General features: G+C 35.8%; 3 protein-coding genes and 1 non-coding gene across 4 annotated transcripts; 2 read left to right on the top strand and 2 right to left on the bottom strand.

Moving 5' to 3' along the window:
* Positions 1-44: 44 nt before the first annotated feature.
* On the bottom strand, positions 45-1,983 carry LOC9306702 (protein LURP-one-related 17). The gene is made up of 2 exons (XM_002868538.2): positions 1,569-1,983; positions 45-563 (listed from the first exon to the last, which is right to left on the bottom strand). Exons 1-2 carry the CDS (start codon positions 1,848-1,850, stop codon positions 177-179), a joined length of 669 nt encoding a protein of 222 aa, XP_002868584.1. The 5' UTR covers positions 1,851-1,983; the 3' UTR covers positions 45-176.
* A 4,066-nt stretch (positions 1,984-6,049) lies between these two features.
* LOC9306701 (reticulon-like protein B4) lies at positions 6,050-7,726 on the top strand. Its single transcript, XM_021019529.1, has 5 exons — positions 6,050-6,453; positions 6,681-6,861; positions 6,935-7,076; positions 7,171-7,240; positions 7,329-7,726. The coding sequence occupies exons 1-5, from the start codon at positions 6,252-6,254 to the stop codon at positions 7,505-7,507; spliced, it is 774 nt and encodes a 257-aa protein (XP_020875188.1). The 5' UTR covers positions 6,050-6,251; the 3' UTR covers positions 7,508-7,726.
* Positions 7,727-8,195: 469 nt separating this feature from the next.
* TRNAL-CAA lies at positions 8,196-8,279 on the top strand. Its single transcript has one exon. It is a non-coding gene; the product is annotated as a tRNA-Leu (tRNA).
* A 255-nt stretch (positions 8,280-8,534) lies between these two features.
* On the bottom strand, positions 8,535-12,026 carry LOC9306700 (cation/H(+) antiporter 18). Its single transcript, XM_002868537.2, has 4 exons — positions 11,833-12,026; positions 11,186-11,444; positions 10,104-11,105; positions 8,535-10,016 (listed from the first exon to the last, which is right to left on the bottom strand). Exons 2-4 carry the CDS (start codon positions 11,378-11,380, stop codon positions 8,781-8,783), a joined length of 2,433 nt encoding a protein of 810 aa, XP_002868583.1. The 5' UTR covers positions 11,381-11,444; positions 11,833-12,026; the 3' UTR covers positions 8,535-8,780.
* Between the last annotated feature and the right edge of the window lie 1,296 nt (positions 12,027-13,322).

The following is a 13,322-nucleotide window of genomic DNA, read 5'->3' as shown; positions in this document are numbered from 1 at the left end:
ATTACACTTACGTTTTACCAGGACATTGTTCTTCCATATTATAAGATGAGCATATTTAGAAAGCTCACAAAGAAGATCACGTATATTATGCTAAAATGTTTGATTATTTATAAAATATTTTTAAATAGTGGCATAGTGCTGTACAATTGACCCCAAAAAAAGAGGATGTTTATTAATTAAGAGAACATTTGGTCTAATAACAAAACCAAAGCCATTGCCAAACCGGTGTCAAAACCAGGATTAACAACCAGATCAAAAACATCTGAACCGAACCGAACTCCTTTGGTTCTGGCCTCTTTCCTTTTGATCTCCACCACTGTCTTGTTCAATGGGACATGCACTATTTTACACGATTTACATCTGTACGATCCTTTGATGATGTAAGAATTCTTCTTATCGAACGATCCTGAATATACGTATGCCAAAATGTCGGATTTGGTGCTTAGAATATTCATCTTTAAGTTCTTCCTCATGTACCAGCTGATTGGGCACTTTGGTACTTTTGCGTCCCCATTTGTATCCTTTGCTTCATATATTCCCCAACTATCTACTAGCGTAATTTTCTGGACAACACAAAGGAAAATCTTTGAATACACATGCACATGATCATGACTACAACATTTAAAACAACTCAAACTAGTGTGATCCACGATATAGTCACGTCAAAATTGCTATACTTAAAACGAATTAGAGAAGGATAGATTTTGGTGAAACTAAAAGTCAAACATATAATACTCGGAGATTCTAGACGTCGTTATCTGAAAAATAATTGTGATTGTACTTTTATAGTCAAAATTTTTATGCTGATTTGGAATTTTGTAAATATATTCCCAATGAATATGACGGTTTATACGAAATTCTTGCCAATACAATTGTCCACATGCAGAATATTTTATGTACTTTTGACGTGACCTATTGTGGACGGTGTCACGGTAGTGTAGTTGGTCCTACTCAATCTTAAATTATACTATAGTATTCATAATATCTTCGTTCATACATATCTTCAATCGGCTAAAAACAAAACGTCTTCTACAAAATCGGCTAACATGCATGTCTATCATCGAAATTAATATCTCCACGACTCTACATCAACATTGCTCTACATTCATCGATCATAATGATCAACATATCGCCGACCTTAAGTACTATTTACAAACTATCACAATTAAGCAAATCGATCGGATACTTAGCTAGAGTACTGATTGGTAGGACGACTAAAAATTCTTACAATATTTAAAGTATTTCTACATCATTTTGGTAAATTCTACCAAAAACTCACAACTCTTATATAAATCATTATAGGTTTTTTTCTACGTCTAATAATTTAAAACAACTCAAACTAATATTACATAACTAAATTACAACTACAACGCTAACCAATATATCAGATTCATAATTGTGAGACAGATTTAGTAGAGGTTAATTAGTTGATTCTTAACAATCTCTTATAATGTGATATTATAGTTTCGAAGGAGGATGTGTTAGTACAATGAGTATAATGATCTAAATTTCAAATCATATTCATGTAAGTTTTATTCTAATTAATGTGTATAGCTATATATATTTACCTTGGTACGGTGCATGAGGAGGAGGGAGTTTCCATCTTTATCCATGAGGATGAGTTCTTCGGGTCGGGTTCGGGCATAGTTATCGACCCGGTAAATCAAATCTCCATTCGAATCTATCACCGTGAATCCTTCACAACTCACCAGAAGCGATTTTCTCCACACCGTGAGTGTCGTACACGCTCCTCCAGAATCTGTGGCAGCGACGGTGACTGAGGACTCTGTAGACGACGGTGCATCTTCACCGTGGACCGACCTCGACCGATGCTTCAAGAAAGGGAACATTTTGTAGTTTTGGTGTTCTTGGTTAACTATTTTGAGAGGGTTTTTATAGATCTAATTAATCTCAATTCTCAACACAAATATGGTAAGGTTATGTATACATGTATGAGAGAGAGATATAAAGAGGTCTAATATGTGTGTGTGTATTGAGGAAAGATATTAGCTTTGTCGAAGGCAGGTGTGGCTAATATGAACTCTTTTGTCGAAGGCAGGTGTGGCTAACTGTGATTGGGTAATGATTAGGTAGTCAGATTTATGGCTTTGGCACGCATGGTTTTCTGGATTGAATTGGATATTTCGTTGATTAAAGAATTAATAATATTTTAATAGAATATAAAAATGTATTACTGTATTAGGTAAAAACTTTAAGATTATGCAAGGTCTCAAAACGAGCCACGTAATCTTCTTAGACCCACGATAATAGATTTTGAGGTCTCCAAGAATCTCTTATCTTTTTGTCTCCGAATCTTCTCTGTTTTTTTGAAGAAAGATTTAACAAAATAAAATCTCTCTTTCTCTTCGTAAACGTTGGTTCGGTGAAGGACAATTCTCTTCCACACGATTAGATGTAGAAAATTAGGGGTTTTTAGTAAAATAGACACTTTTCTAAAAGTTATTTGAGAAGTAAGTAGACACTTTTTTTGCTTTTGTGAGATAGAAGAGAGGTGTAATAGAGTAAATAACAAAACAATTGTCAAATACAATTCTACCATTTGTGTTGTGAGAAAAAACTTTTGATGTGGGTCCAAATTTTTAGGAATAATAGATCAAATACTATTTTTTAGGAATAATGGATAAAATTATTTTTTTATTTTTTTAATTTGTATATTTTTCTATCACAAACATTATAAATAACTTTTTGTGTACTACTGTTTGTACACCTGTTTGTACACTAATGTTTGTACACCCGTAATTTACACTAATGTTTGTACACCCGTTTGTACACTATTAAATTGAAGAAATGTTTGTACATTCATACGTAATATACACTAATGTTTGTACACCCGTTTGTACACTATTCAATTGAAGTAATGTTTGTACATTCATACATAATTTACACTAATGTTTGTACACCTGTTTGTACACTAATGTTTGTACACCTGTTTGTACACTAATCTCGTACACTATCATTTTTTACATTAACACTTAACAAAAATAGTTCTCTCATTCTAGACGTGGTGTACAAAATATGTGAAAGTGTACGATATTGTAGACGGTGCAGAAGGTGGTGTATGGTGAGATCTATTATCTCATCGTTTCATGTACACCATTAATATCATGTACACCATACATCGTATTATATAGTTGTACACTATTATAGATTGTAGTTTGTACAATGTCATATCCAGTATATCAACTCTTATATCATGTGAGTATCATAAATTAATTTTTACATTATCGTAGTACACTACCGTTTGTACACTATCTTTACATTATCACGTACACCGTCGGATTGAGATTGAATATAAAAATTGTTATGTATTCGAAAAATATAGCAAAATTGAATTTTTTAGATTCATAAAAAAAAAATTAAAGATTAATATGTTATTGTGGTAATTTTTTTTTATGAAGAATTTTTATCAAAACAAAGTGAAATTATTTAAGTGAAAGAGAAGAAAAAAAAATAAAAGTTTTTTACTAAGTCAATTATGTCATTATGTGAGTACATAAAAACAAAAAAAGATAAATATGTCATTTACTAATATCTCTATTAGAGAGAAAGGTGTATTAGAGAGGAAAAAGAAAAGTGTCTACTTTTTTAATTTTAAAAAAAAGTATATACTTTACAAATTATTAGTGGAAAAATATCTACTTTACAAATTTTCTCAGAAAAACATTATATATACAAGAGAAAAAATCAATTATATAAAATGCTAGAATTTCATATCATATTAGGCGACGAATCTTCCATATTAAACTGACTTATAACACTGCATGAGTTATGTGAATGTATATGAATGAATATTCAAATAGAATAATTTATTTATTTTGAATAACCAAAGTTGGAAAAGTACATGAAAAATAAGTGAGCTTTCATTGTCAAACCTGATTTTGTTGATCTTCGGGTTTGTTGCAATTCTTCAAGAGGGATGTAGACATAGTGGAGCACATGTGTAGAAACACGTGTCATGAGTCATGACTCAGCACTAAAATGGGATCTCACGAAAGAAGTTATCTCTGGAGGCCAAGAGACCAGAGTAATCAATTCAAACCCACGTGCGTGAGTCCCTGACTTGTCTCTTCTTATCTTTCGGGTCTTCGAATTCAATAATCAAAATCTTATATATATCCCCAAACGCAGCGTCTTGATTAATTTTGATGTCAATAATCTGGGACCTTGTAATTTTAAGTTGGTTAATTTTGATGTCAATAATCTGGGACCTTGTAATTTTCAGTTATCAACAAGTGCATGAACATCTAGAAGCATTTTCATCGCGCGAATGGTCTCGATATGATTATGTATTATTATATTGGATTTGATTGGTATAACACAACAATGTACAAAAGTTTTAACTGTAAATTTAACTGTAATTTTTTACGAAATATTGTAAAACTGTACAAAAAAAGTGTTACATGAAAACATTCCAAAAAAAATCTGAACGTAACACTTTTATAACGCTTTCTGATATCGCTTGATAACAGTCAAATTACACCTTGTACCACAACGATACAGGGTACTATTTTAATCCACTAAATTTCTTAGATTTTATAGCTATTGCTGAATAATATGGTTTGTAGTAGTGAGGGAGAGATAGTAAAATTTTGATTCATACGTAGAAAAGAGTTTTGAACGAAGACGTTGTGAGGATGGAATGGATGTGAAATAGACATGATAGTATTATAATAATTAGGTCTGGGCAAAATATTCGTTAGACCTGCTTTGACTCGGTATTCGATTTGATTCGATTCAAAAAATCCGTATATCCGTAAGATTCTGGAACAAAGTAAATAGAAAATATAGTATTCGTAAAAATCCGGAGCAAATATCAAATATTATTTTTTTTAAAAAATCGGATATCCGCTTTGATCTGTATTTTTAGATATATATTAGAGTATATAATTATATATATGCATATCATGTGTATTTGTATATTTTGGGCTTGTAGTTGTAACCTCAGTTTTTATCCAATGTTTTTAGGTTAAGATGTTAGTTTGATTATTTTTCTTTCATGTTATGTTTTGATCATTGGCATCGTAAACTATCGGGTTTTTGTTTTGAAATTAGTTTGATGGCATTTTATTGACCGATGATATCAACAATGGTTAAGTTTGTTTTTTTGGAATTTATTTTGAAAACGTGTTAAACAAGTATCTCGAATATATGATATTTTGTTATTTTATGTAATTTACAAATTTTTAAAAATATATTTAATGTATCGAAACAGATATCCTCAAATATAAAAAAACATTTGGATATCCGAAATTTTTTGAATCAAAACAAATCACAAAATTAAATATTCAATTGAACGAATCGAATAACAAAACTGTTTCCTGCCTAATAATAATGTTAACCACAATCATAGTAAGAAATAGGCCTTAACACCAACAATCCTAGACTTGGGCAAATAAACCGAACCGAATGTACCAAACCGAAACCGAAGTAAAAAAACTTAACCGAACCAAACCGAACCGAAAATTTGAAAATAACCGAATGGATACTAAATTCTATAACCGAAATACCCGTAACCGAATCGATACCGAACCGAAATATTTCGGATAACCGAAATACCCGAAATACAATTATATTTTCAAAATAATTAGTTATTTATAGACCAAATAATCAAAAATACTTGAAAAATATATAATAATAGTAAAAATATTCGAAAATAACCGAAATATATCCAAAAATATCCGAAAATACTCAAAAGTAACCGAAATATCCGAAAATATCCTAAACAAAATAACCGAATGGATTCTAAATTTTAAAACCGAAAGAACCGGAACCGAACCGAAACCGAACCAAAATTTCAAAATATCCGAATGGATACTAAATTTTGAAACAGAAAAAACTGAAACCGAATGGACCTAACCGATAACCGAACGGTTAAGCGAAATCCCAGGCCTAAACAATCCCATAAATGGGCCCAATAGATCCGTTCCGCCGACATCTAACGTTCCACTAACGGAAATATTCACAGCAATTAACGACCGTTAGGTCCACGCCAAATATGTTACATCTGCTACAAAACAAATAATTTTATTTTCCACCGTGGACGGTCACCTACTCAAGGCCCGGATCCAAATCAAACCAACGGACTAGATCGAGTTTCAGAATCAACGGATAAGATTGAATCTGACGTACACGCTTTTATTCGTCACTGGTCTCTCACACTCTTCAGTTCTTCAATCAGTAAAGGAATTTAGGGTTTTTCTTCTTCTCAGAGGTTTCTAGAATCAACAACAATGGTGGAAGATCACAAGCACGAAGAATCGATCATGGAGAAGATTGTTGAGAAGATCCATGGCCATGGTGACTCATCTTCTTTGTCCGATTCCGACGACGATAAGAAATCTACATCTTCTTCGTCGTCGTCCTTCAAGTCAAAGATTTACCGACTTTTCGGAAGGGAGAAACCTGTTCACAAGGTTCTCGGTGGTGGAAAACGTATGGATCTATCTCTATTTCTTCAAATTGAACTCTGATTTTGCTCGATTTAGTATCTTACATAGTGATTTTGCTCGATTGAGTAGTTTACATAGTGATTTGCTCTAATGTGAAGCTAAAATTGAATGTATTTGAGTGCTTAATTGTCTGATTTGGTTGGAAATATGCTTTAATCTTGTGAAAAACTAAGAAACTATGTTAAATCTGGATTCATTGTTTGCATGTAGCTGCTGATATATTCCTTTGGAGGAATAAGAAGGTATCTGGTGGAGTCTTTGGTGCTGTAACTGCTTCTTGGGTATTATTCGAGTTATTCGAATACCATCTCCTCGCTTTTCTCTGTCACTTTGCGATTTTTGCTCTTGCAGCATTGTTCTTGTGGTCTAATGCTTGTACCTTTATCCACAAGTAAGTTCTTGAAACATCTTTTACATGTTTAAGTATGAGATAACTGCCTGATCAACTGATTTTTCATCCTCAGGGCATCTCCTCACATCCCGGAAGTTAACATCCCTGAAGATCCTGTTCTTCAACTTGTTTCTGGATTAAGGATTGAAATCAATCGTGGATTGACCGTTCTTAGGAACATTGCGTCAGGAAAAGATGTCAAGAAATTTATCCTGGTATTGTTCATGTTATCTACCTCGATGCAAAGCGGTTTCTTTTCAATCTCTTATGTTCCTCGTAAATGCTAACAATTGTCTGCACATCGTTTAGGTAATTGCTGGTTTGTGGGTTTTGTCCATTATTGGCAGCTGCTACAACTTCTTGACATTGTTCTATATTGGTAACAATTCATTAACATCTTACTGCATTCAATCTGACAGGAATCAGACTTGCATATCTTGATAACTAGCCTTTTTTTTGGTTTCCAGCTACTGTACTCCTCTTCACCATTCCCGTTCTTTACGAAAAGTACGAGGACAAAGTAGATGCCTTTGGGGAGAAGGCGATGAAGGAGATCAAGAAGCAATATGCAGTACTCGATGAGAAGGTTTTGAGTAAGGTCCTGAGCAAGATTCCAAGAGGAGCTCTGAACAAGAAGAAGGATTAAGGAATGTAAGTTACTCTCTCGTTGGAATCGTAGTAATGGTTTAAAACATGTTTGTTAGAAGCTGCTGGTTGATAAACCCTTTGGTCTTTGTTATTATTATTATGTTCATTATAAACTTGGGGTTTTTAACCAAAATTATTTAGAGTATGAGAGAACACGGATGGATGTGTTAAATATTGTTGTTGGTTATTTGTCTTTAGTTAATTTCTCGTCCTTCAACAGCTCTCCATGATGGTATTCGTCATGTTAATACTGCATCATATCTGAGAATTGGTACATACAAAAAACCTAAAATTGTTTCGTGAGTTTTTCGCTCTGCACTGCTAATGCGATCTTACTTTACTTCCTAAGAAGTAAACCCGATTAGGCATATTAATTACATTGCCTTGGAGATAATAAAATTGAACTAGAAAACGAGAAATTTCATTTTGGTTTATAGTATTCACTTTGAAGAAAGGATAACTACATAAACCACACACACACAAATTATCATAACTAACAACAGAAACAGTTTACTTTTTTTTCAACAAAATTCTTTCTAGTTAGAAAGGAAAACATATGGGCTTATAATGTTCATTTAAGGCCAAGACGGATTGATGAAGCCCAATAATAATATATAATTGATTAATTTAGACAACTAGGTGTTAATCGACAATATATAGTTGATAGTAGTCAATTAAAACAAAAAGTCAGGATGGCCGAGTGGTCTAAGGCGCCAGACTCAAGTTCTGGTCCTCGTAAGAGGGCGTGGGTTCAAACCCCACTTCTGACATATGCCGGCGGAAACCTAAAAGCCCAAAAGCCCAAAAGAAGAAAGCGAAAGCCCAAAAAAATGAACTCTAAATTACAGAAAAACTAACTAAAACCTAGTGAACAAACCAAAAAAGGCGAACGAAGGGACAAAAGCTCGAAAGAAAAACGGACAAGCCAAACTTACTCCGACACCAATGTAAGCAAAGCTACCCGCAAAGGCTATTCAAATAGAATTTTTAATTAACCTAACATAATACACATATATTGAAGTGACTATTCAAATAGATTTTTTTTTTTTTTAATTTCATCGTAAACCCAATATCAACAACAAATTTTAGTATTTTACCATTTATTTTCAAAAGCAAAAAACTTGAAAAGATGAAACAGTGACGACAAAAAAAAAATGAAACAGTGAAAGTCCAGTCAGATTAAACCGTACTCGTTAACCAACTTTTCACTAACTATGGTAAACCAACCCCTGACCCGACCCAAACCGAACCGTTCTTGTTAACCAATGGACTCAATCAGAGTCTTTATCCGTTGAAGTCAATACCTCCGTCCCAGCTGAAGCCAAATCCGGAGCTGTTCCGGTGCCGTTATACTGCTGAATCACCAAAACCGATGCTTTTGTCGAAGATTCCGGCGAAATCAACAAACTTCCGACAGGTCCAAGCTCCGGACATTCACTGTTTTCCCTAATCGCCAATGCTATTTCGCCACCTGGCATTCGACCAACTAAAAACAAATTGCTCCGCCGCACTTCCTCAATCGCCGATCTAACATCCACGGCGGCGTTTTCAATCCGTTTCTCCACGAACTTAACCGATTCCTCCACCGACGATATCTTCCTTATCTCAGATATAATCTCCTCATCCGATTTCAGATTCTTCACACTCTGACTCTCGTTGTTAGTGTTACTCACTTCAACGTTAACAATCTCTCCGACTCTCTCCGGCGACACCACAAATCGGAAAACCGTCAAAGCAATTCCGGGATGCTCCGCCATACGTAATCCATAAGCCAATGCTTCACGATCATCACGACCACCGAAGAACAGAACAACAACAGAGTAAGAAACATCTTGAGCTGAGACTTGACTCGAACCACCGAGTCCACGGTCAACGAATATACCAACTGAACAAGGAGCTTCAAGCAAAACTCTCCGGTTAACCCAACGGTAATCGCCACGTGTAGTCTCTAACGAACCATCGAGCTGTTGATGCTTGTGAAACGGAAGAATCACAATGGCAGCTTTTTTTCTTGCAGCTGTTGTGCAGATATCTTCATGAATATCAGACATTGAAGAGATTGCTGTCATTGGTCGGACATTGACTCTGCTTAGTTGTTGAAAAGCTTGGAAAGCAACTACTACTTGATCTGCGTGTGCGTTGACACCTCTGCGGTTCCAAAATGGCATTCCGTTTTTACGAACTTTATGAACCATTAGAATAGCTGATGATCTCTCTGATAGTTCCCGTAAGTGGAGAGCGTATACGCACAGTCCTTCGCCTTTTTCGATGCCTCTTGATGCTTCGAGGAGGTTTATCATTGAAGGAATGCTTCCGGCTCCATGGAAACATGTGAGGATTCGAAGCTGTGTGTTTGTGTTCTCTCGTTCTACCGTCCTGTGTTTGTATTCTCCTTCTTTCTTTGCTCTTCTAGCCGGTTTGTAGACTGCCATTACGACTGGTGTGGTGATGAAGGTTGTGAACAGAGCCATTAGAACCATTATGGCAAATGTCTGATCATTAAGAACCTGAGGAAACAACAGAAGAAAGATCAAAGTTATAACCTTTTGGATCTTTCATGATGCAAATTGTTAAGGATTTGGAAAAGTTTATACCTTTCGATCTTTTCCGATGTTGAGGACGATGAGTTCGACCAATCCCTTAGTGTTCATGAGGAATCCTAATGTTATTGCTTCCCGCATAGGTATCTTGAAGGCGAGGGAAACACCGAGAGTGCCCAATATCTTACCGAAACAAGCTGTGGCGGTGACTAAAACCAGAAGACCCCAAGACTGAGCTCCTTGAATCGTGGCCACATTAGTTTTCAGACCACTTGCCACAAAGTAAAGCGGCAGGAAGAGACCGGATACAAGATCTTCCACCTTCTCAACTAGTGCACCAGCAAAAGGTCCTTCCTTTGGGATCAAAACACCCACCACAAAGGCACCAAACATGGAATGGATTCCAATGGCATCAGTAATGAATCCGCAAACTAGAACTACAGCCAAAGTGGCACAGATGTACGTTTCTTCGATAGGTTCTCCCTCGTGGCACCTCCGGGCAATCCATCTGAAGATCGGCGGAATGATGAAAGCAGCACCGATGACAAAAGCGCAACCGGAAAGGAAAACCCAGAGAGAGACAAGGGGAGAGGTATTGGATCCTGAGAGAGCAATGGCTAGAGCAAGGAGAATCCAAGCTGCCACATCGTTAACAGCAGCTGCGGACATAGCAAGTCGTCCTATTTCAGTAGTTAGAAGCTTTAGCTCAGCTAAGATACGGGCCAACACAGGGAATGCAGTGATGGAGAGTGCCACACCCATGAAGACGAGAAACGCAGTACTATCCACTCCTTTGGAGATTGTTGCTTTTAAAACGAATGAAGTACCAATGCCAAGAGCAAACGGGAGGGTTATTCCAGCCAGGGCAATTCCCAAAGCCTTTTTCCCGGTGTGACGAAGGGCTTTGGTATCAATCTCTAGACCGGCAAGGAACAGGAAGAAGAGAAGGCCGAGATTAGCCAAAGTTTCTAGAACAGTCAAACTTTTCTTCGGGAACACAGCGTCAAGAAAGACCTTGGAACGGCCAAGAAGAGAAGGTCCAAGCATAATCCCACCCTGCAAATCAACAGACTAATCATTCACCATATTGATCAAAGATTCAAGAAAGTGACAAAGATAAAAAGAAAAAAACTCACAATAACTTCAGCAATAACACGAGGCTGCCTCAAAGGTCTTAAAATGTAAGCAAGAACACGAGTGAGAACAATAACAATGACTATCTGCAGAATCGCAAGAGGTAACGCAAAGTCTATAGGGTTATCTCCTTGGAAAACTCCATTAGAGGTTGCTTTCATCGGAGCAGGACAAGCTTTGGTAGAATTAGTAGCCATTCTTGCAGACTAAACCTTGTTCCCACTTCCCAGAAGAGGAGACAAACTTCTTTCTTCAAAAACCCTATTAAAAAAACAATCAAGCTTCGATCTTTAGGTTGATAAACAAAAAAAGCTTCGATCTTTAGATTTTAGATAAATTTCGAATCCAATTCAGAATCATAATTTAATTATCCTAATAGTATTAGAACTATCTAAACAAAATCATAACAAATTAGATTTTCTCAAAAGATTAAATTTTTCCAGAGAAGATTCAACCATAACACATACATGCATACAGAGTTGCACCAGAAACGATCGAGAGCATTGTGAAAATAACACAGAGAAGAAAAAAAACGACAATTCTCGAGAAAACCTAGAAATTGTGTCGAAATTAGCTAGTCAAAAACCATGAAAATACCCTAGAAATCAAGGCATTGTGAGGAAATTAAATGAAAAAAACGAGAGAGTACCAGAAGAATTCGAGTGATTCTGATCTCACTAGCACTTTGAGATAGTTATGCTTTGAAATTAGCCGACATGTAAAGAAGATCGACGAGAGAGGATGATTCGTAGAAATTGAAGAAGAAGAAGACAAAAACAAGAAAAGTGTGTGTGAGAGAGAGAGAGAGAGAGAGAAGTTGGATCGATATTGACTTGAAGATTTTACACGACTTAAATAGAGAAAGATGGAGCAGTAGTGTTGTTTAAAAGAAAACATATCTACCAGTCGTCTATTTTTTGAGGTCTCTCTCTTTCTCTCTTTTTGATGCACTTAGTCACTACTTTATCTCATTAACTTTATAATCGGGAAAAATATTGTTTTATCTCCCAACTTTTAAAAAGTGGCCAATCAATACGTCAATTTCATATGTGGCCATTTAAAACATGAAATAAACGTTGACTAACGTTTGAGACATGGAAATTCGTTGACCAGACCAAAATAGACATGCCGTTATCAGTCGTTAACGGAACCTCTAACGCCCGTTATCACCCGTAACGACTCTGTTAATCAACATTCAAATTGTGGCCATTTTTTTTTTTTTTTCACTGAAAGATTTTTCATTATATAATACAAAGGTGGGATACAAGGGAGGAATACGTTTTTGGAATGCCTTTTTAAAATACAAAAGCCGGCGGAAAACAAAGAAATCCCCGGAAGCTAAAGTCCGATACACGGGAAACACAAGATAGAATACAAAAGTCAAAAAGTCAAGCTCTCGAAATCACCGGGAAAGTCGGAGGAGAACACTAGTCGCGGAACTAAGAGCTCAAAAAACGCATACTAGAAGACCTACAACCGCAAACGGAGGAGAACCAAGGATAGAGGAAACCGCGAAGAAATAACCCAACTAAAAACGAAAATCCCGAACATAAAAAGCAACGACCGCGAATCTAAATCCTAACCACCTAGTCTTCTACCGAACAAGCCTAAATCTAGATCTTTGCATCCCCACGAAAGGTTAGCCTTACAAGAACAGACAGCGAACATACCACGAGAGAAAACCTATTTATTAGTCTACGCTAGAGGCGGTGGAAGGAGACAAACTTAAAAGATTCAACGAACAAAGATGGGAAAAAACGAAAGCTATCCAAAACCTAGCCAACACAACAAAACCACGAGACAAAATTGTGGCCATTTTAAACATCAACTTTATATGTGGCCATTTAAAACATGAACTAATCGTTGACTAACATTTGAAACATGAGAATTCGTTGACCAGGCCAAAATAGACATGTCGTCATCATTCGTTAAAAAACCTATAACATCCGTTATCACCCGTTAACGACTCTGTTAGTATATCCAAAACGACGTCGTTTTGAAATAATCGAGAGAAATCAGGACAAATTTTTTGTTTAAAGCATAATCCAAGGACATGGTTTGATATATAGACAATTGTAGAGCCAGTAATTGGAAACAACATTCGTTTATATATTTGTTTTAATCTAAAAAGGATTCATG

Source organism: Arabidopsis lyrata, assembly GCF_000004255.2.
Source record: "Arabidopsis lyrata subsp. lyrata unplaced genomic scaffold ARALYscaffold_7, whole genome shotgun sequence".
NCBI lineage: Eukaryota > Viridiplantae > Streptophyta > Magnoliopsida > Brassicales > Brassicaceae > Arabidopsis > Arabidopsis lyrata.
The sequence above is the reverse complement of the archived record's forward strand: the minus strand, read 5'-3'. Positions and strand labels throughout refer to the sequence as shown.